General features: G+C 46.0%; 1 protein-coding gene across 12 annotated transcripts in view; it reads left to right on the forward strand.

The window, feature by feature from the left end:
* The window catches only part of TPCN1 (two pore segment channel 1), a 77,293-nt gene that overhangs the window by 25,629 nt on the left and 35,306 nt on the right, over positions 1-16,358 (forward strand). For all 12 annotated transcript variants that reach the window (XR_010129428.1, XM_004053937.5, XM_063694376.1 and 9 more), the window contains one exon: positions 13,215-13,339. Coding sequence is in view for 11 of the 12 variants with exons in the window: in XM_004053937.5 (XP_004053985.1) it covers positions 13,215-13,339 (125 nt within the window). In the remaining variant the exon portion in view is untranslated. The remainder of the gene's footprint in view (positions 1-13,214; positions 13,340-16,358) is intronic.

The raw sequence follows: 16,358 nt of genomic DNA on the forward strand, positions 1-16,358 counted from the left end.
CCCTGTACATGCTCTTACTTCCCACGTGGAGGGTATTCATTTCGAGGAAGCTGGGCCTGCCGGGATTGGTTCCCCAGCAAGCAGGAGCTCATTCTCCCAGAAACCACTCCATCTGCACTCACATCCTGACTCACCAGGCTCACACCCTGACTCACCAGGACTTGCCTGTCAGCCTGTCCTCTTTGATCTGCCCCTTCTGCCCCCTGCCTTCCCGCTTTCTGGGCCTGAAATGTCCTCAGAAAGCTGCCGAGCCTTCAAGCATACCTTCTGCGGGAACAACGCAGCACTCCCATTGTCCCTTCAGCCACTTCTGTAACCTCTTAAGTGGGAAAGAGGGTTAGACAGCAGACAGGGCAGGGGATTAGCACTCCACGAGGTGGCCCAGCCCCACCCGGCCCCTGCCGTGCCCTGGTCTTGGCTGGTACAGCTGCACTGCTGCGTGAAGGCCACGTACAAAAGGAAGAGAATGGAACTGTGGCTCCTTGCCTTCCATTTGCACCCTTTCTATAATCCCTAAATATGTAGCCCAGTCGCTCATGCCTTGATGTGAAGGAGGCCCTTTGCGATCACCTGTGGCTTTCTTGAAAAGTCCCTGAGTGGCCAGTGTCACCCCAGGCCTTCCATCCCTCTCTCCGTGTGGAGAAATGAGCGATCGTGCTTTGCCTTTTGGGACCACATGAGCACTCCAAGTCCTGTTTTCTGAGGTTGAGTGGTTAGAAGCACAGAACAAAGTCCGTCCTGGGAGGGGGAGAATTCACTGTTCTTTCACCTTAGCTCTTGAGTCTTATTCTCCCCTTTCCCTTACAAGGTTCTACCCTGAATTACTCTTAACACAAAACAGCCCCTCTTCCGCAGATCCTTAAAAGAAAGGTTTTTACAAATACAAACTTACCACGTCACACCCCTTCCTAACACCCTTTGGCGCTGCCCACTGCACCCCGGGTGGAGCCCGCCCTCTTGCCCGAGGCCTGCCAGGCCCCACGGATGGCTCCTTGCTCTCCGCCCTCCAGGCCCTGGCCATCCTTAAGTGCCCCATGGGGGTGTGTGGAATCTTCAGGGCTAGCAAGACCTTCTATTTCACTTCAGTTCAGACATGTTTGCTGACCACTTACACATTGTGTACAACACTGTTCTGGGGCCTGGGAACACCACAGTGACCAAAACAAAAGTCCCTGCCCTCTTGGAGCTGACATTCCAGGCGGGGAAACAGGCCCACGAGTAAACAGATACCCTGTCAGGTGGTGACAGCCCCAGGAGGAAGCCTCAGCGCTTTGAGGGGACGGAGTGATGTGGTCTCACCTTATAGGGGAGGCCAAGGGTAGCCTCTGATAAAATGTTTGTGGAAACTGGAAGGTGTGAGAAAGCAGCCAAAGATCGGGGAGGCAGAGGCCCCAAGGCAGAGTGTTCCAGGCACGTTTCAGAACAACAAGGAGGTTAGCATGGTGGCAGCGAGGGGCAGGCAGGACGAGGTGACTTGGAGAGGTTGCGGGTCAGGTTCCACGAGACCCTCTGATCAAGGGAGGCTGGGGCACGTTTGGGGCAGAGGAGTGATACCATTTGGCTTAGTGTTCTTTAGGATTATTGTTATATAAAACAAAAAAGTTACCTAAAAACACACACACGCACACACACACGATAGAGGATTTCTCTGACTGGTGTCAAGAATAGGCCACAGAGGGTAGAACAGAGAGTAGGAAGACAGAGAAGGGATTGTGCTAGTCTAGGGGAGAGCTGTTTTGGGCCACAGTGTGGCAGGGGAGCTGGTGAGAGTGAGGTCTCGTGGGCCAGGTGCAGCACCTATTTGTGGGCCTTTCAGCTGATTGTGGGAGAGGAGGAGCCTCCTGATTCCTGAGGCCCCTCCTGCCCCAAGATTCTCTGTTGGTGCAGCTGTTCCATTCAGCACCGGTATGGCCAGGAAAATGTGGTCTCAGTCACCCCAGGGCCTTCTCCTGCCCCTAGTCACTTGTGGCCCATAAGAGTGCATCCCAAGAGCCCTGGCCAATGGAGGGACCGTCTGTGCGAGAACCGGCCACGTGTTCTCTTTGATTTGGGTCATAGATGCTAAGCCTGTTTCACAGCTGTATGCTGTCCATCAGAAGAGACAGTGGCCAGCGTACCCCACGGCAGACAGTGGGTCAGCGGAGCCACCCCCTACATTTCTCTAGTGAGAGATGAGTGGCAGATGATTGTATGAAGGAAAGCTCTGGATGGGGAGCCAGGAAGCCTGGATGCTAGACCTGCCGCTGTAACTAATTGGCCCTATACCATGGGGACATCACGTTCCCTGCCCTCAGTTTCCCCATCTCTAAAAGCTGGGCAATGAATTAGGTGGTCTCTAGGATCTGCTCCTGACCTGACAGTCGTTGCTTCTAAGACAACAGCAGAAAGTGCCTACAATTCACGCAGGAGAGCTACGCAGCAGCGCTTCCCATACTCTGCAGCAGAGGACCTCTACTTCCATAAAACACAACAAAAACGAAGTACTAGGAGAAGGAAGTGCCACACAGTGCCACCTGTGGTGATGGCCTCTACACGCTGGCTCTGGTTCCTGGATGGTTCTCATCCCCGACCATGGCACACCATTAATGGACTGTGTAGACCATGTGGAATAACACCGCCCACAGTTAGGGTGGTTCCAAGCACAGACCTCATTTATTCTCCAGCTCCGTCACTTTCTAAATGTGGGAGCCTCCGGGCAAGCTGACCAATCTCTGTGCTTCTCTCCCATCACCCCTCTTCTGAAATGGGGATACTGATGGTATCCACCTCCTAAGGTTGTTGCGAGGATGAAGTTATTTCACATATAAAGTGCTGAGAGTAGTGCCTGCCTCACAGAATTTGTTCCGCAAGTGCTTGTGTGTGTTATTTTAGCTGAAGCTGAGCTGCTGAGATTGGGGCTAGATTTGGAGGCTGCAGTTAATCGGGAGGTGGGAGAGGGACGCATGTGCTAAAAAAAGATGCCATTGCCCTCCCTAAGCAGCAAGGAAGTGTTTGTGGAAGGCTTTTGGTGCCAGCAGGATCTAGGCAGCTGGGCCCTGCTCAGATTGTGGCACTGCCAGCTCTCTGGGGCAGCTCCGCAGTTTGGAGCTGCTTCTGAAGCCATCTGCACCCACCTGCCTGCTCCCCTTGAAGTCACCACATACCTGTAAACATGTAGATGCCACAAGCTGCAGGGGCAGCTAGTTCAGCTGCTCACTGGCTGGTGAACCTCTTCTCTATTGAAATGTCCATAACCAATAGCTATGGAGCCTCTTTTTGAGGCCACATGGTGATGGGGTATTCACTGCCTCTGTAGACAGGTGCCCCTGGAGGGCAAGGGCTGCCTAGTTCCTACAGTCCCCACTAAGGGCCCAGCACCTAGGAGCTGACCTTGGGCAGGGACAACCCTGGGAATGTCTGCTAAACAAAGGAGTAGATGAACAGGCCAGTTGTTGGTCTTAGAATATTTTCATTAAGAATTATTTCCCGGCCAGGCGCGGTGGCTCATGCCTGTAATCCCAGCACTTTGGGAGGCCAAGGCAGTTGGATCAGTTGAGGTCAGGAGTTTGAGACCAGCCTGGCCAACATGGTAAAACCCCGTCTCTTCCAAAAAATACAAAAATTAGCCGGGTGTGTTGGTGCACGCCTGTAGTCCCAGCTACTCAGGAGGCTGAAGCACAAGAATTGCTTGAACCTGAGAAGTAGAGGTTGTAGTGAGATGAGATTGCACTGCTGTACTCCAGCCTGGGCGACAGAGCAACTATGTCTCAAAAAAAAGAAAAAATACATAAAAATTAAAAAATAAAAATAGAAGAATTCTTTCCGGCCAGGTGCAGTGGCTCACACCTGTAATCCTAGAACTCTGGGAGGGTGAGGCAGGTGGATTGCTTGAGCCTAGGAGTTTGAGACCACCCTGATCAACATGGCAAGACCCCATCTCTACAAAAAAAAAAAAAAAATTAGCTGGGCATGGTGGCACATGCCTATAGTCCCAGCTACTCTGGAGGCTTAGGTGGGAGGATGGCTTGAGCCTAAGAGGTTGAGGCTGCAGTGAGCCATGATAGTGCCACTGCACTACAGCCTGGGCTCAATAAAAAGAATTATTTCCAAATGGAGGCCAAGGGGAGAGGATCGCCTGAGTCCAGGAATTTGAGTCTAGCTTGGGCAACGTAGTGAGACCCTGTCTCTAAAACTAAAGCCCTCTGTGCCGGTCCATCATTTCTAGTTATTACAAAGCCCTTTCAAATCTGGCAGAAACACCCTGTGAAGTCCATTCCCGAGTTCTCGTTCCACCACTGGCAGCACTGCTACGTGTCTGCCCTCACCCACCAGCCATGTGTGGTCTGTGGCCACGGGGCGCATGTTTTGTCTCTGTGGTGCTTGCTGTCCCATGGTGGGGCTCCAGCCAGCTCCCTGCATCCTTGGTGCTCCATGGTCACCTGTTGCCTTCGGTGGCCAGCCCGTGAGGCTTAGGCCACAGCCCCCCTGCTGTTAGGAGTTTGGTACAGGAATAGGGAAAAGGGAGAGGGATGTAGCAGCAGCCAGCTCTAAAGATCCTCTCCCGTTGTTCCAAGGAGTCAGTCTTTTTCTGCAGGCAAGCCATGGAAGGATTTTAGGTAGTGGAGTGACACCGTGAGACTTCGGCCTTACCTGATTGATTCATCCTGCCTCAAGGCGTCTGGGTCAGGTGGTCAGGAAAGGCCTGGACAGTGAGAGTGAGTCCAGGTTGCTGCAGGCTTTTAGGTGAAAGACAAGAGGCCCCAAAGACCTCTTCAGTAGAGATGAGAGGGATGAGACCTTTCCAGACCTGGTGAGTTACAGGCCATGAGGAGTGAAAAAGAAGATTGGGTTAAGATTTCTGGCTCTGAGGACTGTCCTCCCAGGGCAGCCAGAAGTTTGGTCCTTCCTGTCTCAGTGGTCCTTGTGGATTTCAGTTGAATGGAACTGTCCTTTGTGGCTTTGAAGGGTTATGTATCGGGGAAGAGGGACTATCTCTCACCCAAACCAGGACACCTAAAGATTAGCAAAGGTTACCTGCTCCCAGGAGAAACCTGTTGCTGGGAGTGTCAGTGAGGCTTGTTAGCAAGGAATGGCCTGCACCGTGGGACGCGTCGGGCCACCTGGTCCCAGGGATGCTGCGGTATAAGTGGTAAGGGATAGGGGAGGTTTTGAGGAGGACCAGACGTCGTCTCCCCACCAGGAATGGGCTGAGAGAGCTCCTGAGCACAAGGAGGAAGCTCCTGTCAATTCGAGGAGACCCCTGTGTGAGAAGAAGGGCGGGAAGGCTCCAAAGGGGGTCTTCACGGCAGCTGCTCACATAGACACTCGTGTCTAGTGTCAAGTGGGAGGGTGGCACTAATGGCTGCTGCCATCTGTGCCAGCTAGCAGCTGCCTGCCCCGCTCCATCATTGTTATTTATGTTACCTAGGACTCTTCTGTGTTGCCGGTGCCAGCCCCTGCTGGGGCATATGGAGGTCATGGAGGACAGGGCATGGGCTCACGAGGACGCAGCTCCATCCAGCTGCTTGCCTGTGGCTTTTTCTGCTCAGGAGTCACGTTTTGGCTCGGGCTTCCCTGATCCACATGAGCAGATTGAGGAAGGTGGTTTGACCTTCTTCTGTCTCTGCCTAGGGCTTAGTTCTTTCAGAAATGAGCATTGGGATCAGGGTAGGGAATGCTGCTCTGTTGCTATTGGGAAGAGAAGGGTCAGAATTACCAAGTTCAAACTGCACCCAGATGTCCCACCTCCTACTTGCAATTCCACTGTAGTGATGGAAATGCTAGTGTATTTTTGGTCCTTTTGGCACTAACTACCCTGTCATGCTTTTGGAGTTTCTGATTCTTGAGAGGCAAGTAGTCTACCGATTGGGAGCTAGGCAGCCTAGTTTGGGATCCCAGCCCCGCTTCTCACTAGAAGCATGACCCGGGGAGGTTACTTAGCCTCTCTGCATCTTAGTTTCCTCAAGTCTGAGGTGGGAATAGTAATATTACCTACTTCGGAGGGCTGTTGTAAGAACTAAGTGGGTTAACAGATAGATACAATGTATTTAGATAGGTATCAGTTATCTGTTGATAATAATATTACCTACTTGGCAGGATTGTTGTAAGAACTAAGTAGGTTAATAGATACAATGTATTTAGATAGGTGTCAGTTATCTGTTGCCCTTGTATCAAATCACTGCCCCAACATAGTGCCTTAAGATAGCAACATTTATTTTGCTTGAGTTTGCAGTTTGAGCAGGGCTTGGTGGAGTTGCCTTTTTGCTGTTGTATGTAACATCTGTTTGGACAGCTTAACTGGGGCTGGAGGATCTATTTTTGAGATGGCTCCTTGATGTGGCAGAGAAGTTGGTGCTACCCCTTGGCTGGGTGCTCAGCTGGGCTGTGAACTGGAGCCTTGAGTCTTCTGTCTCCACCAGCTGCTTGGGCTTCCTTACAAAATGGTCGCTCGGTTCCACAAGTAAGTGCCCCAAGAGAATAAGGTGAAAGTATTTTTATAACCTCAGAAGTCATGAGGTTCCCTGTTCTCTGTTAGTCATAGCAGTCATAAAGGCTCACCTGATTTCAAGAGGAAGAAACACAGCTTCTACCTGTGTGTGGAGAAGCGGCAAGGTTCCAGAAGAGCATGGAAGGTGAAAGATAATGCGGTGGCCATTTATGGAAAATAAAATCTGCCGCAGGATAGGTTTTGGCATACAGTAAACCTCAATAAATGTTTGCTACCAGTAGTTTAAAATCATCATCTGCATTCCTCATCCCCAACTCCTCTTCCTTAGAGAGGCGGTAGTATAGTGCAGTGGTTAAGTGCATCTGCTCTGGAGGCAAGCTGCTAGGGGCCAAAGCCTGGCTCAGCCCTTATAGCTGTGTGATCTTGGACAGATTGTTTAGCCTCTTGGCAAATTTCTTGAAAGATAAACAAACCACCAAAGCTTTCTCAATAAGAATAGAAAACCTGAGTGGCCCTATATGTACTGAAGAAGGTTAATATGTAATAAAAACTTTCCCAGAAAGAAAACTTCAGGCCCAGATAGCTTTCCTGGTGAACGGTATACATTAGGGAAGAAATAATACCAATTTGACACAAATTCTTCCAGAAAATTGAAAAGGAGGAAATATTTTCTAGCCCATTTTATGAGGCCAGCGTTACCTTGATACCCAAACCAGCAAAGACCTCACAAGGAAAGAAACCTTGGACCAACATTCTACATGGATGTAGGTGCAAAAAATTTAAACAATTTTGCAAATGCAATAATATATAAAAAGGATAATACATCATGACTAGGGGGACTTAGCTCAGGAATGCAGGGTTGGTTTAATGTTCAAAAATCAATCACTGTAATTCACTATATTAACCAAAGGAAAAAGAAAAACCATATACAGGTTGAATATCCCTTATCCAAAATGCTTGGGGCCAGAAGTATTTCCGATTTTTAATTTTTTTCAGATTTTGGAGTATTTGCATTATACTTACTGGTTGAGTATTTCTAACCTGAAAATCCAGAATGCTCCAGTGAACGTTTTCTTTGAGTGTCATGTTGGTACTCAAAAAGTTTGGAATTTTGGAGCATTTGGATTTCAGATTTTCGGATTAGGGATACTCAAGCTGAAATCATCTCGAAGTAGACACAGAAAGTGTTTGACAAAATCCAACACCCATTCATGGTAAGATCTCACAACAAACTAGGCATAGAAAGGAATTTCCTCAGACTGATAAAGGATATCTATGAGAAACTTCTAGCTTACATCATACTGAGTGGTGAAAAACTGAATGCTTTTCCCCTAAGATCAGGAATGAGACAAAGATATCCCTTCTCATCATTTTTATTCAGTATTGTAAGGGAGGTTCTAAACAGTGCCATAAGGCAAGAAAAACGAAAGTCATCTGGATTAGAAAGGAAGAAATAAAACTGTCCTTATTCTTAGACAACATGATCTTCTGTATAGAAACGCCCATGACATATTTACAAAAGAGGCCACTAGACCTTTTAAGTGAGTTTATCAAAGTTGCAGGCTAGAAGGCCAACATATAAAAATCAGCTGTATTTCTGTATCCTAACAACAAACAATTGGAAATTGAGATTAAAGGCAACTTCATTTGCAACAGCATCGGAAATGTGAAAGACTTAGTGATAAATCTAACAAAAGATGTGTCAGGTCTGTATACTGAAAGCTGTAAAATATTACTAACAGAAATTTAAAAAGATCAAAATAAACTGACAGATATACCATATTCATGGGTTTTTAAGATGTCTCCCCAATAGATCTGACATAATTTCAATCAAATCCCAGCAGGCTTTTTTTTTTTTTTAAGTAGAAATTGACTAATTATTATTATTAATTAATTTTTTTTTTTTGAGACAGAGTCTCAGTCTGTAAGCCAAGCTGGAGTGCAGTGGCGCAACCTCAGCTCACTGCAACCTCCACCTCCTGGGCTCAAGTGAGTCTCATGCCTCAGCCTCCTGAGTAGCTGGGACTACAGGTGCATGCCACCATGCCCGGCTAATTTTTTGTATTTTAGTAGAGACGGGCGGGGTTTCACTATGTTGCCCAGGGTGGTCTCGAACTCCTAAGCTCAGGTGATCCACCTGCCTTGGCCTCCCTAAGTGCTAGGATTACAGGCATGAGCCACTGTGCCTGGCCTGTTATTATTATTGAGACAGGATCTTGCTCTGTCACCCAGGCTGGAGTGCAGCAGCTATGATCATAGCTCACTCTAGCCTCGACCTCTCAAGCTCAAGCCATCCTCCCACCTCAGCCTCCTGAGTAGCTGGGACTACAGGTGCAAGCCACCATGCCCAGCTATTTTTTATACTTTTTGTTGTGAGGTCGTAGTATGTTACCCAGACTGGTCTTCAACTCCTGACCTGAAGTGATCCATCCACCTCAGCCTCCCAAAGTGCTGGAATTATAGGCACATGCCACTGTGTCTGCCTAATTTTTTTACTTAAAAAAAAATTTTTTTTTGTAGAGATAGGGTCTCACTATATTCCCCAGGCTGGGTTTCTATTGATTGATTGATTGATTGATTGATTGATTGGACTCTTGGATTAGGGACAAAGAAACTGACTAATTCTAAAGTTTATATGGAAGTTCAAATTTTTTTACTTTTTAAATTTTTTTTTTTTTTTTTTTTTTTTTTTTTTTTTGGTAGAGGTAGGGTCTCACTATATTCCCCAGGCTGGGTATGCATGTATGTATTTATTTATTTATTTGGACTCCTGGATTAGGGACAAAGAAATTGACTAATTCTAAAGTTTATATGGAAGTTCAAAAGAACTGGGCTAGCCAAAACAACTTTGAAAAAAATATGAACAAAGTTGGAGGATTAACACTACCTGATTTTAAGACTTATAAAGCCTCAGTAACCAAGACGTCGAGGTATTGATGTGAAATCTTTGTTTTTATTTTTCTTTTTTAAAGACAGTGTCTTTCTGTGTTGTCCAGGCTGGCTTGAACTACTGGGCTAAGGTGATCCTCTCGCCTCAGCCTCCTAGGCACTGGGACTACAGGCTTATACCACTGTGCCTTGATGTGGAATCTTTTTTATTTTAATTTTTTTGTAGAGACAAGATCTCACTGCATTGCCCAGGTTAGTCTTGAACTCTTGGGCTCAAGTGATCCTCCCCACCCTAGCCTGATGTGAAATCTTTATGACCAGGGGTTAGGCAAAGATTTCTTAGATATGATATCAAAAGTATTAATCCATAAAAAGAATAAATGGATAAGTTGGCCTTCATCAAAATTTGTAAAACTTCTGTTTTAGTGACCTTTGAAAGGCACTATTAGAAAAGAATGAGAAGACAAACCACAAGTGGGAAAATATTTGCAAATCATCATGTATCTGATAGACTTGTATCCAGAGTGTATAAAAGAGCTCTCAATTTAATAATAATAATAAAAAAGAAAAAGGTGAAAGATCTGGACACTTCAAAGAAGATAGACAGATGGTAAATAAACATATGGAAAGATGTGCAACATTATTGTTAGGAAAATGCAAATTTCAAGCATGAACATGAAAAACAATGATATACCACTACCCATCTTTTGAAACGCTTAAAGTTGGCCAGGCGCAGCAGCCCATGCCTGTGATCCCAACACTTTGGGAGGCCGAGGCGGGCAGATCACCTGAGGTTCAGAATTCAAGGCCAGCCTGGCCAGCATGGTGAAACCTCATCTCTACTAAAAATATTTAAAAATTAGCCAGGCATGGTGGTGCGTGCCTGTAATCCCAGCTACTCAGGAGGCTGAGGCAGGAGGATCACTTGAACCCAGGAAGTGGAGGTTTCAGTGAGCTGAGATGGCACCACTGCACTCCAGCCTGGGCGACAGAGTGAGACCGTCTCAAAAAAAAAAAAAAAAAATGCTTAAAAAGAGTGAGCATATCAACAGTTGGTGGAGATGTGGAGGAACTGGAACTCTCATAGACTGCTAGTGAGAATGTAAAATGGTACAATCATTTTGGAAAACAGTTTGGCAGTTTTGTAAAAAGTTAAACGTGTGATCTAGCTATTTCACCTCTAGCTTTACCAAAAGAAACAAAAAGTGTACGTCCACACAAAGCTCTGAATGAATGTTCATAGCAACTTTGAAATAACCCAAAACTGGAAACAATCTTAACTGTTCATCAACAGGTGAATGGATAAACTGTGGTATATTTATTACTCAGCAAAGAAACAGAATGAACTGTTGGTACACAGTGCAATGTGGATGAGTTTTTAAATAATTATTCTGAGTGAAAGAATCCAAGCAAAAAAAAAGAATATATACTGTATTATTCCATTTATATAATACATCATGTAAATATATATATTATATGTAATAATAGATGCAGACTCATCTAATAGTAACAGAATGCAGCTCAGTGGTTGCCTGGGCATGGATGGGCAAGGAGGCACGGGAGGGTGATAGATATGTTATCTTGATTGTTGTGATGATTTTATAAATATGCATGTAGGTCAAAATGTATCAAACTGTATTGTTAAAATATATACTGTTTATTGTGGCACAACTTAGCGAAACGGTTTTTAAAAATGGGTAGGGTTGGCCAGGCACGGTGGCTCACATCTGTAATCCCAGAACTTTGAGAGGCCCAGGCGGGTGGATCACTTGAGGTCAGGAGTTCAAGACCAACCTGGCCAACATGCCGAAACCCTGTCTCTACTAAAAATACAAAAATTAGCTGGGCATGATGTTAGGCACCTGTAATCCCAGCTGCTCGGGAGGCTGAGGTGGGAGAATCACTTGAACCTGGGAAGCGGAGGTTACAGTGAGCCGAGATCACGCCATTGCATTCCAGCCTGGGTGACAGAGTGAGACTCCATCTCAAAAAAAGGAAGAAAGAAAAAACAAGGGTGGAGTGGCTGGGCACAGTGGCCCACACCTGTAATCTCAACACTTTGGGAGGCCAAGGCAGAAGAATTGCTTGATTCCAGGAGTTCGAGACCAGCCTGGGCAACAAAGGGAGACTCCATCTCTATAAAAATACAAAAATTAGCCAGGCGTGATGGTGCATGCCTGTAGTCCTAGCTGCTCAGGAGGCTGAAGCAGGAGGATCTCTTGAACTCAAGAGTTTAAGACTGCAGTGAGCCATGCTTGTGCCGCTGTACTCCATTCTGGGTGACAGAGTGAGATCTTGTGTCTTAAAAAAAGCAGGGAGCTGGGGAAGTAAGTTGCATGTGGCTGGACCTCATTGCTCATTATCGGCAATTCAAGATCAGAAGGACCTTTTGCAACCCAGCAGGCCTTTGAGCCCTGTCAGTTTCCTGTCCCTTGCATGGTTGTAAGCCTTACACATTTGCTTTCTGCCAACTGTGCAAATCCCAGTATCAAAACATTACATTTTTTTTTTTTTTTTTTTTTTTTTTGAGACGGAGTCTTGCTCTGTCCCCCAGGCTAGAGTAGTGATGCGATTTTGGCTCACTGCAACCTCCGCCTCCCAGATTCAAGTGATTCTCATGCCTTAGCCTCCTGAGTAGCTGGGATTACAGGCACCTTCCACCACGCCTGGCTACTTTTTGTATTTTTAGTAGAGTTGAGGTTTCGTCATGTTGGCCATGCTGGTCTTGAACTCCTGATCTCAGGTGATCCGTCCTCCTTGGCTTCCCAAAGTGCTGGGATTACAGGCGTGAGCCACCGTGCTCAGCCCAAAACATTAGATTCTTTATCTTCCTTCAGGTGGATCATTTACAATGTGGATTTACAGATTTCTCTCAGATTCACTTCTTCCCAATGAATGCGTCATTTCTTGGTGCCATTGTTTACTGTGTGTAAACTACTGAATTTCAGGATTATTGTGACAAACCCAACTCAGACTCAATGGGATCTGTTTATCAGCTTGGATTTTGGAAATTAAGGGGTAGATTTCAGGCACAGCTGGATTCCAGAGGTGCAGCTGGTGTTAGTGTTATCTATTGGTTATTGTTTTGTTGTCTGCTGACTTCCTTCTCAGGCAAGTTTTCCCCATGCGGTGGCAGAGGCAGCCGCCAGCAACAACAGGGAAAGAGCCCCTCCTTCCTAATTGGCCCGGGAACAGTTTCAAGTTCAGCTGTCACTGGCCGGACTTGGGTCAGCAGCTATGCCTGAACGCCCAAGGGAGATGAGGGGCTTATTGCCAGGCCCAGGTCACCTGCCTGGGAACCAGGGGTGGAGTCGGCCAGAGCCAAACAATGTGGACAGAGAGCAAGGAGGGGATGTTCTACAGAGACAGATGGCCCAGTGTTGCTGGGAGAGGAGGGCGTGGCTGTCAGCAGGGAAGAGCAACAGATGGCCCTGCACCAGGGGACAAATCCAGTTGTTTTTAATTTTTAACTAAGTAGGATATTAATATGCTTCCAAAAGTCAAAGGATTCAAAAAGGGTCCGTCTACCCTATTCCTTATAGCCCTTGTAGGGCGACTGATTTCATTGACTTCTCATTCTTCCCTCCTCTGTTTCTTTTGGTAAAGATAAGTCGATGTATTTATGTTTTCTTGTTTCCTCCCTTTTGTACACATTAGAGAGCATACTATTTGTACTCTTTTGTACTTGCTTTTTTCACTTATCAAGAGAAAGGAAAACATTTGTAACCAGCTGTGCTAATTCTTGCCGTTATCAGTACACAGCATGGAGGTTGATTTGAAGATGACGGGATGTCCATGTGAGCATATGAAGGGACTGCCAGGCTTTTCTTCTGCCAAATGGTGTCTTTATGCTCTTAAGCCTGGGTGCCAAGTGAATCTCTCTCCTCTTCCAATGCAGATGGCGGCAGCTATGCCATCCATGACTCCCAGGCCCCCAGTCTCAGCTCTGGGGGTGAGAGTTCCCCCTCCAGCCCTGCACACAACTGGGAGATGAATTACCAAGAGGCAGCAATCTACCTCCAGGTGAGTATCTCCAGTCAGGCCCTGGCAGTTGTCTGCACCTGTTGGTGGGGTGGGGCAGCCAAGACTCTGTTAGGTGCCCAGAAATTCAGTTCCAGCATCAGTTCATGCTGCTGCTGCTTGTGTGTGAGCTTCAGGTTCATAAGATGGGCTGACCTGACTGTGCTCATAGGGGAAAACTGCTGTGCACCAGCTTGTCTTCAGACCCCTGTTTAGGGCTGTGCCAACCCCCACAATTTCCAGAGTCTGTCCACTCGGCCTTCCCTGCCACCCTCCCTCTTCTCAGGGCACACTGAGAGGCCACGTTCTCAGGAGGGAATTCTTTACATACTGAATGCTATAGGTTTATTCCTGTTTAACTTGTTGCTGCTTTCCTGTTTGCTATTTTAGGAATTTTTTTTTTTTTGAAAAAAATATTTTTGGCCAGGCGTGGTCGCTCATGCCTGTAATCCCAGCACTTTGGGAGGCCAAGGCCTGCAGATCACTTGAGATCAGGAGTTCGAGATCAGCCTGGCCAACATAGTGAAACCCTGTCTCTACTAAAAATACAAAAAATTAGCTGGGCGTGGTGGTGGGCGCCTGTAATCCCAGCTACTCGGGAGGCTGAGACAGGAGAATCGCATGAGATGGAGGTTGCAGTGAGCCGAGATCGCACCACTGCACTTCAGCCTGGGTGACAATGCAAGACTCTGTCTCCAAAACAAACAAAAAATTTTGTATTTTTGTGTGAAAGTAATACATGCTTATTACAATAAATTTAGATACAAAGAGGAATGAAGAAACATTCACCTAAGGCAGTCACTGTCAACATTATTTCCTTCCAGGTTTAAAAAAAATGTGTTATAAGAATAATATATCTGTTTTCCAAAAAAGTCATATGGTATGTGCAATTTTATAGTCTGCTCTTTTTTCCATAGCATAAGCTTTTTTTTTTTTTTTTCTTTTTTTGGAGACAGTCTCACTCCATCACCCAGGCTGGAGTTGAATTTCAGTGGCTTGATCTCGGCTCAGTGCAACCTCTGCCTCCCGGGTTCAAGCGATTTTCCTGCCTCAGCCTCCGGAGTAGCTGGGACCACAGGCATGTGCCACCATGCCCGGCTAATTTTTGTATTTTTAGTAGAGATTGGGTTTCGCCATGTTGGCCAGGCTGGTCTCAAACTCTTGACCTCAGGTGATCCGCCCACCTCAGCCTCCCAAAGTGCTGGGGTTACAGGCATGAGCCACCACACCTGGCTATTTAAATAGATTTAAATTATATCAGGTAAATTATTCTAATTTACTTAACCTGATAATCTTGAATATTTTCCCTTATTGTAAATTATAGTCCAAGGACAATCTGTACATAGCACCCCCCACCTCCTTACATCTAGGATTATTTTACTAGGAAAGTAAAAGAAATGGAAATGGAATTACCGGGTAGAAGGAATCAACAATTTTTAGGGCCTTGATGTTCAGCATGGAATCCTCTGCACAGGAAGTATTTCCTCTTTACTGACAGCCCCACTGGCGGTGACATTTTAACCTTAATCTTACCAATCTTGTCACTATCAGATTTCAGTTTCTGGTTTGCATTGAGTAAGAGTTTGGATGAGGAAATAGACTTTTTCTTAAATGCATTCGAATCATAATTTTCCCTAATCTTTCTTATGTGAAGCAGCTCTCCACTGCAAGTATTTGTTTTGTCATTTAAAAAGGATTTAGTGAAATTCAAGCCTGGGCAACATGGCAGAATCCATCTCTGGAAAAAATACAAAAATTAGCCAGGCGTGGCATGTGTACCCTCTAGTCCTAGCCGCTTGTGAGACTGAGGTGAAGGGATCGCCTGAGTCCGGGAAGTTGAGACTCCAGTGAGCCGTGTTTGTGTCACTGCACTTCAGCCTGGGTAACAAAATGAGACCCTGTCTAAAAAAAAAAAAAAAAAGATTTAATGAAATTTAGACATTTGTTTGGTGGTTGTTCAATCATCTGTTTCTCATATGTTCATGCAGCATCATATACACCTAAATGATCATGTTTTGTTTCAAATTAAGGCAACAGAATGTTTTAGGGAAATTGTCCCAAGTGCAGGCATACTTGTTATGATCTAGCAGGGACATCTTATGCACATCGCCTTCTCTGAGGCCGGATAAGAGCGTGGGATAGGTCAGAACACAGACTCAGAATGGTTGAAGCCCTAAGGATCCTGATCATTCCTTCCTTTCCTAAGCAGGTGAGGACATTGGTAATGAACATAGGAACTTTAAGGGGGCACCTGCTAATCTTTGTAACAAGCCTCTGAGGCTGTAGTGATCATCTCCCACTTTACAGATATGGCAGCTGAGACTCAGAGGGGCCAAATGATGCCCAAGGCCACCCAGCTAGGGAGTTGCAGAGCTCCACATTTAAACTGTTTAGCCTCCAGATGATGTTTTTTATTCTGTGTGCTGTTGCATCACTTACGAACTGACCTTGTGCATCTCCTTGAAAATGGGCCATGTATTTGTGGGAAAAAGCAGTTATGGAACAGCTGGTGTTGTATGATCATTTTAAATTGATGTCATACAGCAGCATGTGCATGTGGGTATGTATGTGTACAGATATCCATACATATCTCAAAAGTTGTTTAAATATTAAAGGTGATTATCTCTGGCTGATGGAATTTTTACTAGCTTACAAATTTATATTGTTTAAATTATTTTACCAAAAATGCATTATTTTTTAAAAAATTAAAGAAAAACTTGGATTTCACAGTCATTCACGGCTGTTTCTAGAGGATGAGATGGCCTGTTTTTCTTGAGACAGACTCTCACTCCGTTGCCCGGGCTGGAGTATAGTGGTGCGATCTTGGCTCGCTGCAACCTCCTCCCAGGTTCAGGTGATTCTCCTGCCTCAGCCACCCAGGTAGCTGGAATTACAGGCACCTGCCGCCACACCAGGCTAATTTTTGTATTTTTAGTAGAGATGGGGTTTCACCATGTTGGTCAGGTTGGTCTCAAACTTCTGACCTCAAGTGATCCACCTGCTTAAGCCTCCCAAAGTGCTG

Source organism: Gorilla gorilla, chromosome 10 (assembly GCF_029281585.2).
Source record: "Gorilla gorilla gorilla isolate KB3781 chromosome 10, NHGRI_mGorGor1-v2.1_pri, whole genome shotgun sequence".
In the NCBI taxonomy this organism is placed as follows: Eukaryota; Metazoa; Chordata; class Mammalia; order Primates; family Hominidae; genus Gorilla; species Gorilla gorilla.